Source organism: Arachis hypogaea, chromosome 13, assembly GCF_003086295.3.
Source record: "Arachis hypogaea cultivar Tifrunner chromosome 13, arahy.Tifrunner.gnm2.J5K5, whole genome shotgun sequence".
Lineage (NCBI taxonomy): Eukaryota > Viridiplantae > Streptophyta > Magnoliopsida > Fabales > Fabaceae > Arachis > Arachis hypogaea.
This window is the reverse complement of record NC_092048.1, coordinates 121548238-121572892: the sequence shown is the minus strand read 5'-3', so window position 1 is coordinate 121572892 and position 24655 is coordinate 121548238. Positions and strand designations below refer to the sequence as shown.

The following is a 24655-nucleotide window of genomic DNA, read 5'->3' as shown; positions in this document are numbered from 1 at the left end:
AAGTTGAGGATTTGTTCATTTTATAAGATGAGGGAAATAATTTTCGGAAGAAATTAAAACGTTGCTGCCAAATAACAGAGTTATAATAACTAATGAGACACATTATACAAGTTTGAATTGAATATGATGCCGAAAGCGACCAACAAATAAAGATGGTGGGACACGTGAATATGTAATGTTACATTTAAATGATTACTATATTTTGATGGCTCTACATTGTTACCGTTACATAGCTGACAATAGAGCCGTATGGAAAAACTAGCTTCCCTTCCCCTTGACACCTTGCTTTGCGTAATTGCGTTGTTCTATTTATAAACTCTCCGATCCATAAGTGGAACTGGAACTTCCCTAACTCCTAAAACCCACAGAAACCATGATCGCATTTGGTGACACTGACATCCTTAAGGGATCTTCATTCCAATGTCACCAACAACTTCAGTTGTCCCCCTTTATCAGAGATGTCACTTACAGGTATATCTATCATGATTCATGCCTCTCACTTTGAGCTTTTTCAAGTACAACCTTAAAAACATACAATAATGTCATGTGTTTTGGCTTAGCTGTTAACTGTTACTGTTTGTTTGATGCAGTTGCGGTTCCTGTGGATATGAGTTGAACTTGAGCTCCAGCAACCGCAACACATCCCTCATTGATTCTTCCAAGTACGGCAAGTCCATCAAGAAGGGTGTCATCTCCTTCTTCTCTGTGGATGAGAGCAGGTTCACTCAGATCCACCAACTTCGATGGTCATGGATACCCTTCTTCAAGCCAAGGAGAACCAAGATACTCTGCCGCCGGTGCCGGAACCATGTCGGTTTCTCTTACACTTTGCCTTCTCACTCATGGGACGGCATTTCTGACTCTAGAATCTATGATATCAAACTCAACACTCTACAACCTTCCTTCTCTGCGGATTCAAGTCTGATGCCGGTTGATATGAGCAAGTACGAGAGTGCATCTTCTTCTTCATTTGTGTTCTAATTCTCTGAGGTGTACTTGGTGCTGTACGAAATTGGAGTTTCTGCTTTTGATTTTTGAGGTTGTAATCATTTTGTCTATCTTGTACGTAAATTGATCATATATGGTGTTCTTGTTGTAATCTGTTCAGCTGTAAGCAATTTTGAGCTCCAACACACCAGAAATTCTCTTCCCTTTTTGATTTTCAATCTATAAACTAGAAATCTAGAATGCAGAGGTATTTGATCAATGCTATAAACTCTGTATTTTTAGCAGCTTTCAGGAGCTGCTAATTGGAAACCCAAAATTTACAATTACTTCCCTCAGGTCAATTTGGACAAAATAAGGACGCAAAAAAGAAATATTGACCTATGAACACTTGCTATACATATATAGGTAAACATACAATGTTACCCAACCCAATTTATGTCCTCGTCTATTTGTTTTAGTCCAGCAAGCCACATCTGTCTTGGTGTCTTGGTTTCACTGCCTACATCATGTTCACGTGTGGCTGTTACTGGGTCAATTTTCTTATCCTTGGCAAGGTTGCCCTGTCTTCTTCGTTTTCTCCTCACCTTCAGCGACAGAAGGCGAGAAACCTCATGAAGTCCACCCCATTTTTCCAGAGCACGTGCAATGTCAAAACGCCCTGCCAGAAATTCCAAATGTATTTGTTTAGTGTTCATAACCGTGATGCTACATGTTTTCTCCATCTTTAATCTTTAAACTTGAAATGAATTGAAAATAAACTATGATTTACGAGAAGCAATAACACTCAAGGAGGAAGGATCTCAAATCTTAAACTACCTGCACGTTCAAACGATTTTCTACTGGGCATAAACGAAGGGTCCATTCCCCAGCTTCTTTGAAATCTACTTATCTGCACGAACAAACACTTTCAGACGTAGAAAATGTCATGTATATTCTTTATCATACGATCATATTTCATCATGTCATTGTCATTAAACTTTAGTATGTTATTCCGATAACAACCCCACCTCATTTTTCAAATTTTCAAGATCATCCCAGTATCCCTTTGGTTTGCGGTGTTTGTAAGCCAAAGATAGGTTCATTATTGATGCGATTTTCCTGAATCCACCCATGCGAGTTATAGCCTTTTCAATATCCACCCTTCCATGCAATCGAAGTTGCTTCCTCATTGGCATAAATCCTTCCTGACCATATTCTGCAATGAATTTTAAAAGTTCAGACTTTAGGACTTCAATATCTCTCTGTAGACCTGGAACTCTTGGCTTTTGACGAGATGAACTTTGAGCATTGCAATTGGATAAGTCGTCAGCGGAACTACAGCCATCATCACCTCCAGAGGCAGATGTAACAATTTCTTGCCCTGTTTCTGTAATGTCCTCACAAACTTCCAAAGAATGTGATGCTGTCCTGTTCTCAACATAGTCTCTTATTGCACACAAGTTTGATGGGAGATCTTCATAAATGACCTGAATTTATGTTATTCAAAGAACTCACATTTATTTATATAATTTATTGTGACAAGATTATTGTCACAATATTGTATTTAAGACTAACAGGGGGGAGATGAGAGAAACGGGGGAGGGTTAAACAGAAAAGGGGTATGCACAGAAATTCGGAAAAAATTAGCTTGCCCCTTTCCAGTATCTATTTAAGGTTTAATTTTAAGAGTTGATATTGATGATCCAAATCAAACGAATAGACAGACCTCTTCCATGATAGATTCAGAAAGAAAAGTATCTTTGCGCATTTTCGACTCCACAGAGTACTTTAGCAATGTGTGATGATTTCCTAGTTGCTCAAAGATCCATTTTCCTTGGAACGAGTCAAAGTCCCCTTCAACCTGTTCAAATGTGATCTCTTGTTCTAGATATTCACACAAATCTAACACAACACGAGCATGAAGCACCATATACAGCAGGCCCTTACACCCTTCCTGTGTATTTAATTTAATCAAGATATTGCATCAAGCGTGCACAATTTATAGAGAATGCCAGTATGACAACTTCATGCTTGTATTGCATACCTGAAGAATGCGGACTTTATTGTTATCTCGGGATAAAATCTTACTGATTGCCAAGTTTGGAACTATTCTGCAATGATATTTTTTCATGAAGCCATGAAAATAAAGCATCACATTATGAAATCTTTCATGGCATCATTCCATCTCTATTCTAACACACATTACTTACTCTGGAAGTCTCTCATAGGAAGATAGAACATTCCATACTTCACAAACAGGAGCCTTAACTGTTATGCTTGCAACAACACCACGATGAACACCTCCATTTTCCTTTACATGCAAATAATTTACTGGTAAGTTTGATTACGAAAATAGGTCACTCAAAATAAGCCGACCTCTAAGTTAACAAGTTAGCATAGATGAGTTACCAAAAGTCCATCAAATCTGCGTAGATGAATTTCATCCACCACACAAGGCCTGTCAAGTCTACATGCTCTTCCAAATACACCCCATTTGCTGTTTGCCTCACCAGAAGATGCGGGAATGGGACCAGAAATTGAGCTGGCCAGACCTTCTTTGTTATCTTCACTTAGTAATTTATCACTCTCAGACAAAGTGCCATTTATCTTTTTGACTGATGACCCATTAATAGCCCCAGGAGTTTTATCCAAGTGATTATCTGCAACGGAAAGTTTCTGATTTCCCATGATATTATTTTCAACTCTACATGCCAAGGCTCGGAGGTTTACAGGAAGATCTGACCTAATAATCCTTTCCAATAAAATAGCTGGGAAATTCAATCTTGGTATCACATTAACTTCATAAGATAAATTAGTTGTTGATGACCTGCAAGAATCAGAATTGAAGAATAAACTACAAAGCTATAAAGTGATGTCAATAAAAATCATAGTTAACTGTAAATATGCCGCCACCCCCACCACCCCAAAAAAAGCCACAACATAAACAAATAAAAACATCCCAAACAAAAAATAGAGAACACTTGAAAACAAATATAGGATACAAAAGCTGCAGTGTTACGTATAGTAAGTTAGTATTTTTTCTTCCCTCTCCCCATACTATAGCATTTTCATCTATACAGAAGTAGAACATATTCAAGTTCAAAATGCATTGCCAATTGCAATGATGCTATTCTACTGAATGATGTATGAGCTTCTTGTAAAAGCTTCAAGATTGGGGGAATCATAGATCTTCAGATAAAGGCAAAAGATAAAGCCACTTCATCCAAGATTCAAATTTTAAGTGCCATGACATAAAAATTCATGCTTGTTTGTACTGAACATTGATGCAACCTTAGAGCTTCCAATGACTTCAGAACCAGAAGTAAGATTACAATATAACTTTATTATGCAAGCCTGTTTATATATTTTTCATTCAGAGGTGCAGATTCTACCTTGTTCCACATTTTAAGGACCATTTGCCCTCAAACTTCTTAAAGTCTCCATCAACCATGGAAAAGCGAAGTTCTCGATCCCATGTCTGAAGTATCGTCAAAAGAATAGGAAGTATCAGGACATACAAAGTTCTATCCCTCTTTGGTAACATTCGATTATTTTCTGACTAATCTATTCAATATGCAATGTATGCATACTTTGCTTGGAAAATATTTTTTGAGGATGTGTTTTCCACTTATGAATTTTCAAATTCCTTCCAATCAAGCTACGCAATGGCTTGCTTGATACCTATCTATGACTTATAAATATAATTCATTACTAAATACAAATATGTAGTAACTGGATCACATAATAGCCAAAAAGTTACCAGGATTTATGGATGCTTACAGAATTGAAGAATTCCTGAAGATCCAACACAACACGAGCTTCAATGTGCCAATACATTGCCCTCTGAAACCCTCTCTGCTCTAACCATATTCGTCCGGGGAACGGACAAGGAATTTGTCCACTACCAACAATAAAATGCACATTAGTGTTACTAGCAATGGATCTAGAAACTTCAAGCAATTGGACAAAGCCGCAGAGGTAACATTAACAAACAGGTATGGCATAAGCGAGCCTGTCCTTAGTCCCTACTACCTCTACCACACCATTCCATTCCACAATCATTCGTGTTTTTTGTTAATATTCTTACAGCAAAAATAGAAAAGCTTGACTACATAATTAGTAGTAATGACTTACCTCCAAACAAGATTTGGTATGAAATCAGCAAGATGCTCATAATCAGTAAGAGCCTTCCAAACGGATTCAATGTCAGCATCAATGGAAATGGAAGCCTTAACTCTGCGTTCCCTCCATGAAACCACATGGACCTCGCAGTTGACCTCTGTGTCAGTGTCACCTCCTCCTCCACCTCCATTTCCACTATCATTGCTGAAGTGGCTTCTGCAGCGTACGGAAGGTGTTGAAGAAACAGCAATGCTCTTGCTGCGAAGAAGGTTGAAGCTGAGAGATAGGAATGCGGCCGATCTGGATAGGGATAAGGTCGTTGGAGCTCCAAAGCTGGTGGTGGTTGTCGTTGAGGTTGAACAACAACAAGTTCTGCATGCTGCGATCATCACTCATCACCTGCTTAGAGTGTGGACAAGGAATGAATACTATTGGATTAACGGTAGCCACCACTTTATGATTCTCTCCTTTTCTTTTCACCTCAAAATCTCAAATCACAATTGCTGGCTCCAACTCCATACACGTTCCTCTGCCCCTTTTTTGTCATTTCATTCTAACCACAAAATAAATATAACAATTATTATCAGAAAATATAGTTACTTCTTGAATATAATTATCACATAATAAATATCATACCAAAAGAAATTTATAAAATAAACCAATGTCTTTAAAGAGGATGATTAGGAGTGCTAATTCATCTTCTTAATTATCTTCTAATATTTAAATAAGTAAAAATTCAAAATATATTATTTTTTTGAAAACATTCAAACGATAAAAATTTTAAAGTTTTTTATTTAAAAATTAAAAAATAATTAGAAGGATAAATTAATACTCTAATATTTTTTTGTCTTTAAAAGCATTACTATTAGTGTACGTAGAAACTCACATATAGTTTGTAAGAATCCAATTTTTTGTAATATAATTTTTTGAATTTTCTACGAGTAGAATTTGTAAAATTTGAGAACTATGATTTAACTCGTATTAATAAGACGAGTCCGTATAAAAAATTAAAAAATATTAAAATAATAATTTTTATATAAGACAAAAAAAATTCTTTTTAATTATAACATTTAATTAACAAGTCTAAATTTATCTCGTAAAAATTTTTTATTAGTATTCTTTGATCCGTTTAACTTTACCAAAAAATTTTAGAAATATTTTAGAGTTGAGATAATAGATGATACTAGTAGTATTCCTACCGATTTGATTATCTGTTTTATCTGATACAGCAAAACAAGTAATCAAATAATTATTACTTTTAGTAATTATCCTTCAAGACTAATTCTTAACCACATATTTTTTCACTTTTATCCCTAACTACATTCCTTCTCCTTTTCTAATTCACTACTCACCACAAGTTCATTTACCACATGGTAAATTAACCTAGAGATATGTATGATGGTTATACATAAAAATAAAGAGAAATAAAATATAAAATTTATCTAAATTCTTTTCCACAATACACGGCCATATTTCTCTTTCAAATTCCTCACATGATAAAATTTTAATACTTGATCAAGTAGAAAAAACAATAGATAATATCTAAGAAATAAATGACAAATAAAATTCATTTTTCATTTATTCCTATACTAGAGGTGTAAGTTATTGAACTAGACCGAAAAAGACCGTAAAATCGAACTAAAATTTACAACAATCGATTTGAAAAGCAAAAAAAATCATTTTTTTTTGTTTTTCCAATAAAATCGATCGATTTGATTCGGTTTTCAGTTGGTTTAATAAAAAAAACGAATCGAACCAAACCGAATCAAGGGTAACATATAGTGCCAATATTTTTACTATTTTATCCTTTAACATAACATCAAAATCCATAACCCTAAGTGAGTGACTCACTCACGTCGGATGCAGCGCCTCCCTCCCTTGTTTCTCCTCTTTTAAATCTCAGAATCTCCCTCTCTCCCTCCCTCCATTCTCCTCCATAGCGCCTCCTTCCCTCCTCTTCCATATTCGGTGCTCTTCTCCTACCCCCCACCATTCTCATGCAATTCGCAATGGTGGTGCGTTTTTCGTCGCGCTGTTGCGAGTCCCAACTACAACATTCTTCTCCCTCGCAATTGTAGCAGAGAGAATCATTGTCCAATCTTCATCACCGTTGTAAATGAGCATCCCTCTTCGTTGTCAAGTAGTTTGCGTCGTCACCAAGAAGCCCGCGCTGTCACCAAGCACCCCTCTGTCACGGCGTTGCCAAGAAGCCCTCGCTATTAAACAGCCCTCTTTGTCGTCAAAAACCTCGTGCCGTCTCCAATCTGCCAAGAATCTCATGCCGTCATCAAGTCATTTCCTACAACTCAACAATGTCTTATTTGGAGGTCAATATATTCACCAGTTTTTAGAATAAAATTTGTTGTTGCTGGTTCTATACTTCAGTGTTTCTATTGTTGATGATTCTGTACTGGCCTTAATTTGTTGTTGAGTTAAATTTATTGTCATTGTTACTGATTTGTTGGTCCTAATTTTTAATTAGATAATAATTTGTTGCTGGTCCTAATTTTTTATGGCGGGTACAATGAATATTTGTTACTATAATTTGTTGTTATTGTTTGAGAACAGATTTGTTGTAATTCTTGTTATTTGATAACAAATTTTTTAGATAATAATTTGATATATGTTGTTGTTCATTTGTTATGTTTATATGTATGTGATAGAGGATTATTGTCGGTCTAAAATTTCTCTTAATAGAAATAAGAACTTCGTTGTAAGCATAGCTTCAAACCAACAAATAACTCTCACATCAAATTTTAATTGTTTTCGTTGACACAAGTACAAACCCCAATGAAAATTAACCGAAGTATTCAAACATCGAGTCGTCTCACAAGGAATTGCAATGAAGTGATCAATTATTGGCTATGAAGAACAAGGGGGTTTGATTTGTAATTGACAAAAAAATATAATAACAAGAAAGTAAATGACAAATATTAATAAAAGAAAGGGAAAGAACTCTTGGCTAGGCATGGGAATTGATATCACCATGCTTGTCTACAAACCATATATTAACAATTATGAGGGACCAACCCATTTAGTCTACTTCTATGCTTGAAGTAAGTATAATGTCTACCTCAACGCATTAAGTACGTCAAATAGGCTTGATCAACATCAATCCATAAGTCCTAATCTAGCTACTAATTAACTTAGTAGTAGGCTAGAGTCAGTGGTTATCAAATTGACCACATAGGGTTCTCAAATCACCAATTCGTTGAGACCCAATGACTCAAGGTCACTCAACTCCCTTAGCCTAGGCCAAGAGTAAAGAAAACTACTCAAAAACTAGAGAAAATATTTCAACAAACACCTAGAGTGCAATAAAAGTAAACATCATAAAATGCAAGAATTAATAAAAGCTACAACTAACACAAGCAAGAAATCAACAATAGCAATTAAGATAAACATAAAAAGGACATGAAAACATGAAATTGCATTAAAGGAAAATTAAATCCACAAGAGTGCATGAACATAAAAGCAACAAAATAAAGGAAATGACAAGTAAAACTAGAAGAATGAAGAAGTAACAACAAGAAATTAAAAGGGAAAAACTAAATAAAAAACAAGAATTGGAAGTTGGATCTAAGAGAATTAAACCTAAACTACCCTAAATTCTAGAGAGAAGGGAGAGCTTCTCTCTCTAGAATTCTAACTACAACATGATGAAAACTACACTATGACTTTTCTCCTCCCATTTCCTTGCCATCCTTGGGTTCGTTAGCATCAGAAATGAGTTGGATTTGGGCCTCCTTGAGCTCAAAAATCGCCCCCAGTATTTTGCCTTTAAGTGAGTCACGTGACCAACATCACGCGTGCGCGTGGATGACACGTGCGCGTCGCTTGATAATTCTCTGGTCAGGCGTGCGCGTGGGTGACGCGTACGCGTCGCTGGCAAATCTTCTTCTCACGCGTACGCGTGGGTGATACGTGCGCGTGGCCTTCAGTTCAGCAGATCCTCATTTCTTCATGAATTCTCCATTTTTGCATGCTTTTTCTTCATTCCTTCAACCCAATCTTTACCTTCTAATCCTGAAATCACTTAATAAACATATCAAGGCATCGAATGGAATCAAAGTGAATTAAAATTAGCAATTTAAAGGCCTAAAAAGCATGTTTTTACTCTTAAGCTCAAATTAGGAGAAATTCACAAAACCATGCCATTTCATTGAATAAATGTGAGAAAAGATGATAAAATCCCCTAAAATCAACACAAGATAAACCACAAAATTGGGGTTTATCAAACCTCCCCACACTTAAACCAAACATGTCCTCATGCTAAACCAAGAAAGACAAGAAAAGGGGTATGAACATTTATTCAATGCAAATAAACTAAATGCACCTATCTATATGAATGCAACTAAATGCAAAATGATTCTACTTACTTGGTTAAAAGTAAATCAATCTCCAGAACATATATGAACAAGTAGGACTAAAGTAGTATGATGATTTGTGGATCCTACCAATTCAAATATCAAAATAAAGTTCAAATAGACTTGCAAGAAGAAAGCTCATGAAAGCCGGGAACAAGGAATTGAGCATCGAACCCTCACCGGAAGTGTATCCGCTCTAATCGCTCAAGTGTATAGGGTTGATTTGCTCAATTCTCTTCTAATCATGCTTTCCAGGATTTATTTTTCATCTAACAATCAACAATTATTCAATATATGCATATATTTATCATGAGGACTTATTCATAGGTTGTAATGGGGCTAGGGTCAAGGTAAGATTATATATGGTCAAGTGAGCTTGAAATTTGAATCTTTGATTAACCTAAGCTCTCACCAAACACATATAACAACCTATACAATTCTAATACACAACCTAGCTACCCATGATTCCCACTTTTTTTTTCCACACACTCATGCATTCTTCTTTAATTCACATCCCATATGCATTGTTATTGTTACTTTACTTTGGGACATTTTTGTCCCCTTTTTATTGTATTTTCTTTTTATCTTTTTTTTCCTTTTCTTTTACATATATTTTTTTTTTCTTTATCATTTTTTTCTAAAGTGTATACAACGTATCAATGCATATGGTTGATGTACCTAATGCATGAATATGTACCCAATCCCATGATTTTCAACAAAAGTACAAAATATACTTTTACCTCAACCAATATTCCCAAGTTTTTTATACCCCAAATGATACATACTCTCACTAGCCTAAGATAATTAAAGATCTAAATTAAGGGACATTTATTATTTTTCACTTAGAGGTAGTGATGTGCTAAAATTAAGAACAAAAGGGATTAAATAGGCTCAAAATTGGCTAACAATGGTTGATGAAAGGTAGGCTATTTGGGTAAGTGAGCTAAATGAAATGATGGCCTCAATCATATAAATGCATGTATACATAGAATAATGGATATAAAGAATCAAACAAATCAAGGATTGCAATCATAGAGAGAGAATAATGCACATAAGAATGGAAATAAGTGGTTATATGATGTAACCACACAATTGGGCTCAAAACTCATATGCTTGTGTTCTTAGCTCAAAAACCATGTTCCAAAATAAATTCTTCAACCAAGTTCAACAAAATTTTTTTTTTCAAATTGGTAGGGTGCCCTAAAAATGGTTTCTTGGAAAAGAAATCATCACCCTAACCAAGTAGTCCTAATCATAAAAAGAAGTGGTAAAATATATACAAATTCTAACTATCATGCAACCTATCATGCAATGTAACAACTAACTAAAAAAGAAGATTAAGAATTGGTGTTGAAAGAGGAAGTGGTTACCCACAGAGATCGGTCGGACGACCTCCCCACACTTGAAGATTGCACCGTCGTCGGTGCATGCAAAGAAGAGCAAGGTGGATGGGTTGCTACAACTGATGAGCTTCCTCAAAGGATTGTGCCGGTGGACTTGTTTGTTGCCCCATTTAGAAGCTTTTTCTTTTCCTCTTGGTGGCCAGCCTAAAAAGAGAGAAAAAGAAAGAAGTTAAGTCCACAACAAAGATATTAAAGCAAATAGAATATAGGCGGGGGTTAATGCCAAATAAGAGTAGGGTTCTCACTACATGTTAGCTACGCATGTAAGTGAGAGAGCAATATAGGCAAAGGGCATATCAACTAATACTTGATGCAAGAGTAAAGTCAAAGTATAAGTGAAAAACATGAAGAGCATGTTAAGCATCAAGTTCAAACAAGAAAAAGTAGGTCATGAAAGACATTATGAGTTCATATCAATGCACAAAGAACAAAAGAGTCATCAAAGGTTGAGAATTGACTTAAAAATTTCATCACTCAACAATACAAACAAGTCAAGAAGCACCAAAACTAACCAAGAAATTCTCAACAATTGAGTAGGAGAATTCAACACCATTATTAAAATAAGAAATTTAGAAAAGAAAATAAGAACAAGCTATAAAAATAAAATTAAAATGCAACGAATGAAAATAAGAAAATACAATAAACAAAAGAAAATGAAAAGTAAAATTTTAAAGAGAGGGAGAAGAAGAAAGTAAGAAAGGAAGAGGACAGAAGAAGAAAGGAGAGAAGAAAGAAGAAGAAAAGAAAAGGAAGAGAGAAGAGGATAGAAATAGAAAGGAGAAGAAACAGGGCGTGAGGCGACGCGTAAGCGTCGCCCACGCGTGCGCATGGAAGGCAGCAGGGACAATCGACGCGTAAGCGTCGTGTAACACCCTAACTACCAAAGCTCACGCTTCCGGCTGCGCGACTCTGATAGCTCGGACATTACGACGACTTTTATATTATTTCATACTAAAATATGAGCCTGTTTAAAACTTTAAACCGCAAAACCACTCCCACAAATACATTTGCTATACAACGTACATCCATACATACCATACAACTTACAGAAACTCATAAAGAGTACATCCATATATATACATACAAATATATATAAATATTATTACAAGCATTAACCAATACAATCCTTATCCCTCTTACAGAATATATCAAGATAAAGGCGAGGGTACAATAAATAATCTAAGGCAATACAAAGCATCTCAACAACTAAATAAACTCTTCGTAACTTCTGCGCCCATATCCTGAAAGGGGAAAAATGTAAGGGGGGTGAGAACATCATCCTCGAAAGGGTTCTCAGCAGAGGGTTTTTGGGAATTACTGTAATAGGATACGTGAAGATAAACCGTACCAGTGATTAATAACCGTCTTATGCCCCTTTTCAAAAACAAAGGTTTACAATAAAGAGAAATCTGAAATCCTTTTCTAAAAGAGGAAACTGTTCTTTTAAAACAATATTCAAAATTCTTTCAAAAGGTTTATCTATGCTGAACCAAATTAGCCTTTCATACATTTCCAAATCATAACCACAAAACTGAAACCAACCATCGGTCTATCTCAATTCAACCACGGCCCTAGGCCCAAACAATCCAACCAACAACCAATCACCACAATCCAACAGAGTCCCAGTTGCAAACACAGATAGGAAGTTCAAGCACAAACAAACAGTTATAGCAAGTAGAACAAATAGCAGTTAATCACAAGTAATCACAAAGGCAAACCAAGTACAATATGCAAACCCAAACAATGTCACATAGATGCATATGATGCATGCCTGTCCCTATTGGCTGATGATATCATCTGTCGGTTATATAGCCAACCCGACACGTCCTGGTAGCTAACCATGGACAGAAACACCCATCGCGGAGCAAGTAGGTTTGAGCTACAACCCCATTGCTACTACCCGCTCAACCCAGAGCCAGTGGAATAACCACTACTGCGGCTACTACCCAGGCGGGTGTTTAAAAGCTCAAACTGGAGTGAGTGGAACGAACCACAACCCTTGCTACTACCCAGGTATCTCAAGCATATATTCATTCAGTCCCAGCCATGGATCAACATCCATCTCAGCCATCCGGCTTAAATTCATAATTCATAGTCAGTCATACGGCCCATAACTGATTCGACAATCAGCCATAAATCAATATCATACACAGCCATTCCGGCTCACGGTTCAATCCAGAACCAGCCAATATTCATAATCATACACAGCCATTCCGGCCCATAACAAAACAGCACTTCAACCATTCAACATCATCAAATTCATAAAACCGGCATTTAAACCACAAATCACTTTTCTCAAGCCATTTCACTTTGAAATCAAATTTCAACTCTTTTCAGCCTTGGCTTTAAAGATCTCATTTCTCAAATCATCTCAGGCTCATAAGCCAAATTTACTCAAAGTGAGTTCCTTGTTTAAAACAAAGCCACCCTCGGCATTCTCTTTCCAAAACTTCCAAAACCATGGCAAGTTAAGGATTTATTTCAAAGTATTAAAAACCACCCGTCCAACAATAGGATTTTATAACAAAAGCTTCTCGGCAGAGTCCCAAGTCTTTAGGGAAGGTCAACCTATATCAATTCCTTAAATTCATTGAAACTCTTAAAATCATGGATTCTCGGTTCAAGTAGATAAAACTGAATTTATTATGAAACCGACCATACAAAATCACAAGTTCCAACCCGGTCCAAAAATCAACTCATTTGAAAAGGAACCGGTTCATTTGAATCAAACCACTTTCAGATTTCTTTTTGGAACCCATTTTTCTAACTCTTCCAAAATGCCCCAAACTTAATTACTCAATCAAAAGTCTAGATTCCTTTGAAATCACTAAAAGCTCCTTTTTATATTGAAATCAATATTAGAGCATCATTCTTTCCTTCAGTGATTCAAACGGTAAAAATAGTTCATTTCTAAATAAGTCAAACTCAAGGCATAAAGTTCACTAAATAAATTAAGCTTGAAAATATAAATATTCTCTTAATAAATCAAATAATACAACTTCTCAAATCCAATCCTTTTTAAATAACTTTTTAAACAAGACTAGGATTTTGTAGAAATTTCGGCAGCACCTCCCCTAAAACTTGGACTTTTGCCACCCAGTTTGGGTCCCAACTAAACCATTTTTCATTCCTTTTCAATAGCTCAAAACCAGAAATCAATTCAAAGCAAGCTAAATCCAACAGTCGCCTCAGTGGCATATCTCAAGAAAACCATTTCAAAATCAACTCAATATCAACCGATTTAACTCATTTCCAAAGCTTTAAAGAAATGGTTCAGTAACAAATCATTTGTCCAAGATCAAGTCAATTAAAGTAAACCAGGCTGAATTCAAAAGTGTATTCGACTTTTCACATCATCAAATAGTTGACTCAAATCAAATCAATCCTCAACGGATTAAACTCAGATTTCAAATCTTTAAAGAATCACTTCAAAACATTACATTTCACAAAGCCGCACAACAATTCAACCAAACCAACATCCATAATCACTCAAGTCAATCAAATAACACATAAGGCAGATACAATCACCAAATACACAATATCTCACAATAGTATCCATATGTAATAATTCCAATACTTAAAACATAGTTTTTAGAAAGCGCCCCTACCTCAAAACGCAAATCCATAACCCAAACGCCTCATCAAATCCTTTCTGCCTCAACCCGAACTGACAGCAACCAAAACCTCAGCTCCCAGTCACGTTCGCAATAACCATAGCAACACTAATCGCAACATACAATAATCAGGACTCGACCCCACGTTATCAAAACTCATTCATTAACCGAACACAACAAAATACTAACGCGAGGTTTTCCGAAACATAAATACTTACTGAACTAGCGAAACGAAGCAGCTGCGATTTCGAACAGGCCCCGCAACAGCTCCGGCGGTGGCCAGAAGCTCCGATAGATCAACTATAAAGACTGTGCAGCGTTAAAACCTTCTCAAAATGCAAAAGGCAAAAACCTCAAATAAAACTCTTACCGGCATACTTTTTCAGCGACGGCAGCAAGGTCTCAAGTAGCAGAAGCTCAGCCCGGAGCTCCGGCGGTGATCCCGGAAGTCATAGGACCATCCCCGGCGGTCAGAATCACAGAGATGCGGCTCCTTTCTCTGGCAGCGACACCTGTGGCGGTCGAAACCCCTTTCTGCCGCGGCAGCTTGGCTCACCATCATCAGCAGCGGCGAACTCCGGTGAGGGCAAGGGCGACCCTAGCGACGGCGACCACCACAGTGACAGCAGCGATGACAGCAACGTTGCTTTTCTCTCTGGCTGTCGCGTTCGCTCTCCCCTGGACCCGATCGGCGACTGACCACCTTCAACAGCAAAGGAGCAAATGACAGCGGCGGCTGGGCGGTGATGGATCTGAAGCAGGGAGGTTCGGCCGCGTGAACAGTACCTTCCCTCCGCCGATCTCCCTCACAGTCGCGCATTTCATGGCGGTGGCAGATGCTTCATCCATGACGACGCTACAACGCGGTGACAGATCAGCAGCAAGGTGCGGCTCTACGGAACGGCGACGCATGCCAAAACGGCGGCGGTGAGGCAACAGGCGCAACCGGCTGGATGACGGCGCAACATGGTGGCAAACTGAACGGTGGCGCCAAGCCCTTTCCATCTCCTTCCCTTCTTCTGGCTCGATCCCCCTTTCCTGATTCTGTGAACTTGCTAAAGGTGAAAGGGAAGACAGGGCAGGGTTAAGGGAAAAAACTGTGTTGAGGGAGGTGAGGCTGCTGCCTGGTTCCTTTTTCCCCTACTGCTGCTGCACGTGAATGGAGATAAGGGGAGAAGAGGTGCGTTGCTGATGGGAAAACTGGGTAACCGGGTTAGGGTTTTAGGGTTTCATTTTGAAAATTAGGGTTAAAGGCATTATGGTAATTTCACATAAAATTGGGAATAATATAGTAATTGAAACCCAATGTAAATCCAACACTAATTGTATATGGAAAAATATTAATTGCTCATCAATTTCACAAATTATTTTCCATAAAATGCCCAAATCAAAATAATTAGAAATAATATAATTAAACCCTTTATTTTTCTAAAGTAGCAGTATTAATATTTAAAATATTACTTATCTAATCCAAATCATATAAAATCCTTATTATTTCATAACTACCAACTTTATAATTTGAATATAGAAAACATTCCAATAATTATAAAATTGGATAATAATCATAACTTATCTCAAATTCAATAAATTGAAACTTGCCTTAATTACCTTTAATAAAATAATTTCTGAAATTAAAGCTACAAAAATACTGAATTTGAGATTAGCTGATAATAGCCCTTTCTCAAAAGTCTGGGTCTTACATTCTACTTACCTTATAAAAATTTTCGCCCTCAAAAATTGATACAAAACGAAAGAAATTTCATAACAGTTCACCCTTGAACACATTTAAGGAAGAAGCAAAAATATCTCAACATATATATATATATACGGTTTTCGGATACTTGGGTTGTTGTATGCATAAGGATGCAAGGGTAGGAGTGTGATTACAAGGCAACCATTACAAGATAGGCTCAATGCACAAGGTCATATGATCTCAAGGATTTACAAAAACTTGAGGTGCCAAAATAGGGTGCAAATCAAGATAGGTGTTCACAAAGCAAAGTGGTAATTAGTGTGGTAAAAGGCTGCAAGGCATGTTGGTATTTAAACAGCGGCATAACATTCGCTAACAAATCTCGTTCCCACTTTAGAACTTCAATCTCCCAACTCTACCAAGCACTTTACAATCCCCATATCCTATCATAAGCCTAACAATCGCAAACCCATTCACAAGGAATAAAACACCACAATCATAACGTTGCACACCTACCGCTTCAACTTTCGTATACACATATCACGTCTTAAAGAACTAACGCATCGCGTTACTACGTCTACAAGTCGCACGTGACATCCAACAACTCTAAAGTCTACTCAGAAGAATACAAGATTTAGAACGGAGAGACAATTGTCAAGGATAGTACTCATAGATTTGAGATAATGTATCAAATTCCAGATAAACAAGGATGCTCAAGCAATGAAGTTTGCTAGACACAATTCAATTGACAACTTCAAAGATAACCATTGAATCAAAAGAATCCAATAGGGTCAATAAGGAGAAAATCAGCACATTAGTTTGAAACAAATCCAAGTTGAGTCGAAGAAGTATGAAGTTTACAAAAAAGAATATCTCAGACCCAAGACAAGGCTCACAGAACTCAAGAGCACGATTAAAAATACTTTCAAATACATTATTCATGAAAGAGTCAAAAACTTGCAAAAAACCACTTTGCAGTCTAGAAGAAAAGTTGAGCAACAAACATTCTTCAAGAGAGTAGCAAAAGCAATAAATGTGGCTTTACTTCAATACAATTTCATGTTGAAGTAGATCATGTAGAGTTTTAAAAACAAAATGCACATAAGTTTGGCTAAGAGCTAAAATATTTCCCCAAATATTTTAGAAAGATAATTAGATGCACAACCTAACCAAAAGCAATCATAAAACTCGGAAGAAAATCAAATGCTTGTTCAAAAATTCTCAAAATTCATATTCAAACAAGCGTGTATAACATTTATAGCATGGACGAAAGAGGAAGTTAAACTCTCTTTAGAAAAGAAATTCCGAGGTAGAAATTTGCTTACAATTTGGTAAAGAAAAAAAGTGGTGCGTTACAAACGAACCGGTTTCCACTAAACAAGGAAGATTTTCAAAACTTCATTTAAAATAGCGCATGCCAACTTTAAATTAACTTCGTCAAAATTGAACAATGTTTTCAATCTCAATCAAGCAACAGAAAATAAATTTCGTTTAATATTTCTTCAAAGAGAATTCAAAACTTCTTTAAAAAGTTCAAAACAAGACTCCAAAAGTGTTCTTGAAATCACCGTCTCAGAAGAACATTCAAGAAGTCTAAGACATACTAAAAAGGAGTCAAGCCATACTAGAAAGGATCTTAAATCAAAATAGTTCAAACAAGATCCACTAGGTATAAGACATCAAACAAGCTTTCAATTGATCCAAAAGAATACAAAAGTCATAGGAAAAGGCAACCCAATCATTAGTAATTTCCCAAGGAGAAATATTTGACTAAAAACTCTTGTAAAGACAATGAGAGGATAAACGATGCACTATTTTTGAAACAAATCAAACTGACTCATATAAGAATGAGATTCACCAGAGAAAGGAAAGTTGTGATTGATTGTAGTGTTCCCAAAAGGTAGATGTATAATTAAAAACAGAATCACGTATGACATTCATAGAGGTGAAAAGCTTAAGAAGGAACGAGTTCGCTCATAAGAAAGCCACGAGTCTAACATTTTCAAAAGAACAACAATGGCATAAACAATGTAGTATGCTAAATCAAACTCAAATCAAAATGAATTAAGTAAAGTTTATCAAACGAAACTCAACCGGGATAAAAGCGAGAAATCCTTTCTTTCCAAAATTTTGAAAAATACCCCAAATATATAATCAATTGAAGATGTGCATTGGAACTATAGTAAAATTACTAGAAAGTCAAATTGTATTTGAAGTAAATGCAGTTCCGCAAACCAGTAAAAGTACAGGTGAGGTATTAGAAATAAATAATTGTTAAACTATATAAGAAATCTTCAAAGTTTCACATATAGATAAGTGTATATCTAGTCAAAAGTAATTTTTATAAAAATCTCAAAATTAGCTGTAATCACTGTCAAATAAGAGGAAAACTGAATCAACAAGTTCTCTAAGATTGAACTCGGAACCCGGAGTTAAAAGTCACAGCACATTAAGACAAGTTCAAGGCTATATCAAAGAATACTTGAATCAAGAAGAACTCAAACAGAGGAAGATAGATGCAACAAGGATCTTAAACCAGCATATGCACTTAAGGTCAAACAATAATGCATATGGATAGAGGAATAGAGTTGAAAAATCAAACTACTTTTTAAAAGGACTAGCAAACAAGAACTTCAAGTTAGGATATAAAAGAACAGGTCGACTCGAACAAAATTCAAGACACACAACTGAATAGCCTCGAGAAATAGTTTCCAACTTTTCCAAAACCCACGATTCGCTTTACTCAAAACTCGGATTTCATCTACGATAACCCATCAGTGCTTTCATATACATAATTCACTAGTATTAAGCCGGCCAAACTTAATACCAATAAGTATGCAATGCAAGACTAACAGCGTTAATCAATAGACCGTCATGTGCATAAAGCTCTAATTCTCGTCTTTCGACAAGACCTAATACATGACAAACGCTCAGAGCATGCAACTGAAGCATAGTCGGTCCATTCCTCAGGCTCTACAAGAAAGACTGCTCTAAAACCATAATGTAACACCCTAACTACCAAAGCTCACGCTTCCGGCTGTGCGACTCTGATAGCTCGGATATTACAACGACTTTTATATTATTTCATACTAAAATATGAGCCTGTTTAAAACTTTAAACCGCAAAACCGCTCCCACAAATACATTTGCTATACAACGTACATCCATACATACCATACAACTTACAGAAACTCATAAAGAGTACATCCATATATATACATACAAATATATAAATATTATTACAAGCATTAACCAATACAATCCCTATCCCTCTTACAGAATATATCAAGATAAAGGCGAGGGTACAATAAATAATCTAAGGCAATACAAAGCATCTCAACAACTAAATAAACTCTTCGTAACTTCTGCGCCCATATCCTGAAAGGGGAAAAATGTAGGGGGGTGAGAACATCATCCTCGAAAGGGTTCTCAGCAGAGAGTTTTTGGGAATTACCGTAATAGGATACGTGAAGATAAACCGTACCAGTGATTAATAATCGTCTTATGCCCCTTTTTCAAAAATAAAGGTTTACAATAAAGAGAAATCTGAAATCCTTTTCTGAAGGAGGAAACTGTTCTTTTAAAACAATATTCAAAAGTGTTTCAAAAGGTTTATCTATGCTAAACCAAATTAGCCTTTCATACATTTCCAAATCATAACCACAAAACCGAAACCAACCATCGGTCCATCTCAATTCAACCACGGCCCTAGGCCCAAACAATCCAACCAACAACCAATCACCACAATCCAACAGAGTCCCAGTTGCAAACACAGATAGGAAGTTCAAGCACAAACAAACAGTTATAGCAAGTAGAACAAATAGCAGTTAATCACAAGTAGTCACAAAGGCAAACCAAGTACAATATGCAAACCCAAACAATGTCACATAGATGCATATGATGCATGCCTGTCCCTAGTGGCTGATGATATCATCTGTCGGTTATATAGCCAACCCGACACATCCTGGTAGCTAACCATGGACAGAAACACCCATCGCGGAGCAAGTAGGTTTGAGCTACAACCCCATTGCTACTACCCGCTCAACCCAGAGCCAGTGGAATAACCACTACTGCGGCTACTACCCAGGCGGGTGTTTAAAAGCTCAAACTGGAGTGAGTGGAACGAACCACAACCCTTGCTACTACCCAGGTATCTCAAGCATATATTCATTCAGTCCCAGCCATGGATCAACATCCATCTCAGCCATCCGGCTTAAATTCATAATTCATAGTCAGTCATACGGCCCATAACTTATTCGGCAATCAGCCATAAACCAATATCATATACAGCCATTCCGGCTTACGGTTTAATCCAGAACCAGCCAATATTCATAATCATACACAGCCATTCCGGCCCATAACAAAACAGCACTTCAACCATTCAACATCATCAAATTCATAAAACCGGCATTTAAACCACAAATCACTTTTCTCAAGCCATTTCACTTTGAAATCAAATTTCAACTCTTTTCAGCCTTGGCTTTAAAGATCTCATTTCTCAAATCATCTCAGGCTCATAAGCCAAATTTACTCAAAGTGAGTTCCTTGTTTAAAACAAAGCCACCCTCGGCATTCTCTTTCCAAAACTTCCAAAACCATGGCAAGTTAAGGATTTATTTCAAAGTATTAAAAACCACCCGTCCAACAATGGGATTTTATAACAAAAGCTTCTCGGCAGAGTCCCAAGTCTTTAGGGAAGGTCAACCTATATCAATTCCTTAAATTCATTGAAACTCTTAAAATCATGGATTCTCGGTTCAAGTAGATAAAACTGAATTTATTATGAAACCGACCATACAAAATCACAAGTTCCAACCCGGTCCAAAAATTAACTCATTTGAAAAGGAACCGGTTCATTTGAATCAAACCACTTTCAGATTTCTTTTTGGAACCCATTTTTCTAACTCTTCCAAAATGCCTCAAACTTAATTACTCAATCAAAAGTCTAGATTCCTTTGAAATCACTAAAAGCTCCTTTTTATATTGAAATCAATATTAGAGCATCATTCTTTCCTTCAGTGATTCAAACGATAAAAATAGTTCATTTCTAAATAAGTCAAACTCAAGGCATAAAGTTCACTAAATAAATTAAGTTTGAAAATATAAATATTCTCTTAATAAATCAAATAATACAACTTCTCAAATCCAATCCTTTTTAAATAACTTTTCAAACAAGACTAGGATTTTGTAGAAATTTCGGCAGCACCTTCCCTAAAACTTGGACTTTTGCCACCCAGTTCAGGTCCCAACTAAACCGTTTCTCATTCCTTTTCAACAGCTCAAAACCAGAAATCAATTCAAAGCAAGCTAAATCCAACAGTCGCCTCAGTGGCATATCTCAAGAAAACCATTTCAAAATCAACTCAATATCAACCGATTTAACTCATTTCCAAAGCTTTAAAGAAACGGTTCAGTAACAAATCATTTGTCCAAGATCAAGTCAATTAAAGTAAACCAGGCTGAATTCAAAAGTGCATTCGACTTTTCACATCATCAAATAGTTGACTCAAATCAAATCAATCCTCAACGGATTAAACTCAGATTTCAAATCTTTAAAGAATCACTTCAAAACATTACATTTCACAAAGCCGCACAACAATTCAACCAAACCAACATCCATAATCACTCGAGTCAATCAAATAACACATAAGGCAGATACAATCACCAAATACACAATATCTCACAACAGTATCCATATGTAATAATTCCAATACTTAAAATATAGTTTTTAGAAAGCGCCCCTACCTCAAAACGCAAATCCATAACCCAAACGCCTCATCAAGTCCTTTTCGCCTCAACCCGAACTGACGGCAACCAAAACCTTACCTCCCAGTCACGTTCGCAATAACCATAGCAACACTAATCGCAACATACAATAATCAGGACTCAACCCCATGTTATCAAAACTCATTCATTAATCGAACACAACAGAATACTAACGCGAGATTTTCCGAAACATAAATACTTACTGAACTAGCGAAACGAAGCAGCTGCGATTTCGAACAGGCCCCGCAACAGCTCCCGCGGCGGCCAGAAGCTACGGTAGATCACTATAAAGACTGCGCAACGTTAAAACCTTCTCGAAATGCAAAAGGCAGAAACCTCAAATAAAACTCTTACCAGCATACTTTTCCGGCGACGGCAGCAAGGTCTCAAGTAGCAGAAGCTCAGCCTGGAGCTCCGGCGGTGATCCCAGAAGTCACAGGACCATCCCCGGCGGTCAAAATCACAGAGATGCGGCTCCTTTCTCCGGCAGCGACACCTGCAGTGGTCGAAACCCCTTTCTGCCGCGGCAGCTTGGCTCACCATCATCAGCAGCGGCGAACTCTGGTGGGGGCAAGGGCGACCCTAGCGACGGCGACCACCACGGTGACAGCAGCGATGGCAGCAGCGTTGTTTTTCTCTCTGGCTATCGCGTTCGCTCTCCCCTAGACCCGATCGGTGACTGACCACCTTCAACGGCAAAGGAGTAAGTGACAGGGACGGCTGGGCGGTGATGGATCTGAAGCAGGGAGGTTCGGCCGCGTGAACAGTACCTTCCCTCTGCCGATCTCCCTCACAGTCACGCATTTCATGGCGGTGGCAGATGCTTCATCCATGACGATGCTGCAGCGCAGTGACAGATCGGCAGCAAGGTGCGGCTCTACGAGACGGCGACGCATGCGAAAACGGCGGTGGTGAGGCAGCAAACGCAACCAGCTGGATGACGGTGCGGCATGGTGGCAAACTGAACGGCGGCGCCAAGCCCTTTCCATCTCCTTCCCTTCTTCTGGCTCGATCCCCCTTTCCTGATTCTATTTCCTTCCTCCATGGAACAAGAAAAGAAAATCATGGGTCCTGCTATGGGCTTCAATTTCGGTGAACTTGCTGAAGGTGAAAGGGAAGATAGGGCAGGGTTAAGGGGAAAAACTGTGTTGAGGGAGGTGAGGCTGCTGCCTGGTTCCTTTTTCCCCTACTGCTGCTGCGCGTGAATGGAGATAAGGGGAGAAGAGGTGCGTTACTGATGGGGAAACCGGGTAATCGGGTTAGGGTTTTAGGGTTTCATTTTGAAAATTAGGGTTAAGGGCATTATGGTAATTTCACATAAAATTGGGAATAATATAGTAATTGAAACCCAATGTAAATCCAACACTAATTGTATATGGAAAAATACTATTTGCTCATCAATTTCACAAATTATTTTCCATAAAATTCCTAAATCAAAATAATTAGAAATAATATAATTAAACCCTTTATTTTTCTAAAGTAGCAGTATTAATATTTAAAATATTACTTATCTAATCCAAATCATATAAAATCCTTATTATTTCATAACTACCAACTTTATAATTTGAATATAGAAAATATTCCAATAATTATAAAATTGGATAATAATCATAACTTATCTCAAATTCAATAAATCGAAACTTGCCTTAATTACCTTTAATAAAATAATTTCTGAAATTAAAGCTACAAAAATACTGAATTTGAGATTAGCTGATAATAGCCCTTTTTCAAAAGTTCTGGGTCTTACACGTTGCCCACGCGTACGCGTGGAATGCAAAAAGTACAGGTGACGCGTAAGCGTCAGACTCGCGTACGCGTGGGTGTCAAATTGTGCTATTCGCACAAGACCAGCACCACTCCAGTGCAACTCTCTAGTTTTTGTACTAGGAGTCCAAATATGGCACACGACGCGTGTGCGTCGGCCATGCTTACGCATGGCGTGCACCTTTTTTTCTTTTTAGAAACATAAAAACAGAAATAGGGCACTCTCTTAATCTATAATTATTCTAAAGCAACCAAAATCCAAATTTAACAACAAATTTTTTGGTTTTTTGAAAAATTTTTAAATACAAAACAAACAAAACTTATACTTCAAGCAAAATATCATTTAACAACTATTCTACAACTTAAAGCATAAATCTAATCAAACAAACTAGCAACTAAAACACTAAAATAAGAGTATGCAAAGAAGAAAACTACCTAACAATGGCAACTCAATTCATTCATTGATTATATATACAAGAGAATGGAAAGAGTTTACCATGGTGGGGTGTCTCCCACCTAGCACTTTTAGTTTAAGTCCTTAAGTTGGACATTTGGGAGGCTCCTTGTCAAGGTGGTTTATGCTTGTATTCATCCTTGAACCTCCAAGAATGCTTGCTCCTCAATTGGTTGTCAGAATTTCCAACCATCTTCACCAAGCTTGGGTGAAGTTCTTCCCAAGGTATGAGCTCCCAAAATTGGTCTTCATGTTGTGATCCGAGATCCCATACCTTATTTTCACACCCATCTTTTAATTGATTATCATTGTTCTATTCGGGTGGTAGACACATAGAATTCTCATTGGGGCACCAAATTCTCCTCCTAGACCCATACAATTTAGCACTCTTCCAACCATGGGACCTATGCCTTGAGGATTCAACCTTTATGAGCCTAACATTATTATTCCAACCACTACACAATTCTCTCATACTCTTAACTCCACAAAGAGCTCTAAATTGACCATCATTTTCAATCAAACCATATTCAAGTGAGAAAGTAAAGC

General features: G+C 37.1%; 2 protein-coding genes across 2 annotated transcripts; one reads left to right on the top strand and one right to left on the bottom strand.

The window, feature by feature from the left end:
* The first annotated feature begins 177 nt into the window (after positions 1–177).
* Positions 178–1142, top strand: LOC112733023 (uncharacterized protein At4g08330, chloroplastic). Its single transcript, XM_025781867.3, has 2 exons — positions 178–471; positions 591–1142. The coding sequence occupies exons 1-2, from the start codon at positions 374–376 to the stop codon at positions 979–981; spliced, it is 489 nt and encodes a 162-aa protein (XP_025637652.1). The 5' UTR covers positions 178–373; the 3' UTR covers positions 982–1142.
* A 56-nt stretch (positions 1143–1198) lies between these two features.
* LOC112733022 (uncharacterized) lies at positions 1199–5683 on the bottom strand. The gene is made up of 10 exons (XM_025781866.3): positions 5062–5683; positions 4708–4828; positions 4320–4405; positions 3337–3754; positions 3138–3238; positions 2972–3038; positions 2654–2881; positions 1956–2414; positions 1765–1837; positions 1199–1606 (listed from the first exon to the last, which is right to left on the bottom strand). Exons 1-10 carry the CDS (start codon positions 5436–5438, stop codon positions 1368–1370), a joined length of 2169 nt encoding a protein of 722 aa, XP_025637651.1. The 5' UTR covers positions 5439–5683; the 3' UTR covers positions 1199–1367.
* Between the last annotated feature and the right edge of the window lie 18972 nt (positions 5684–24655).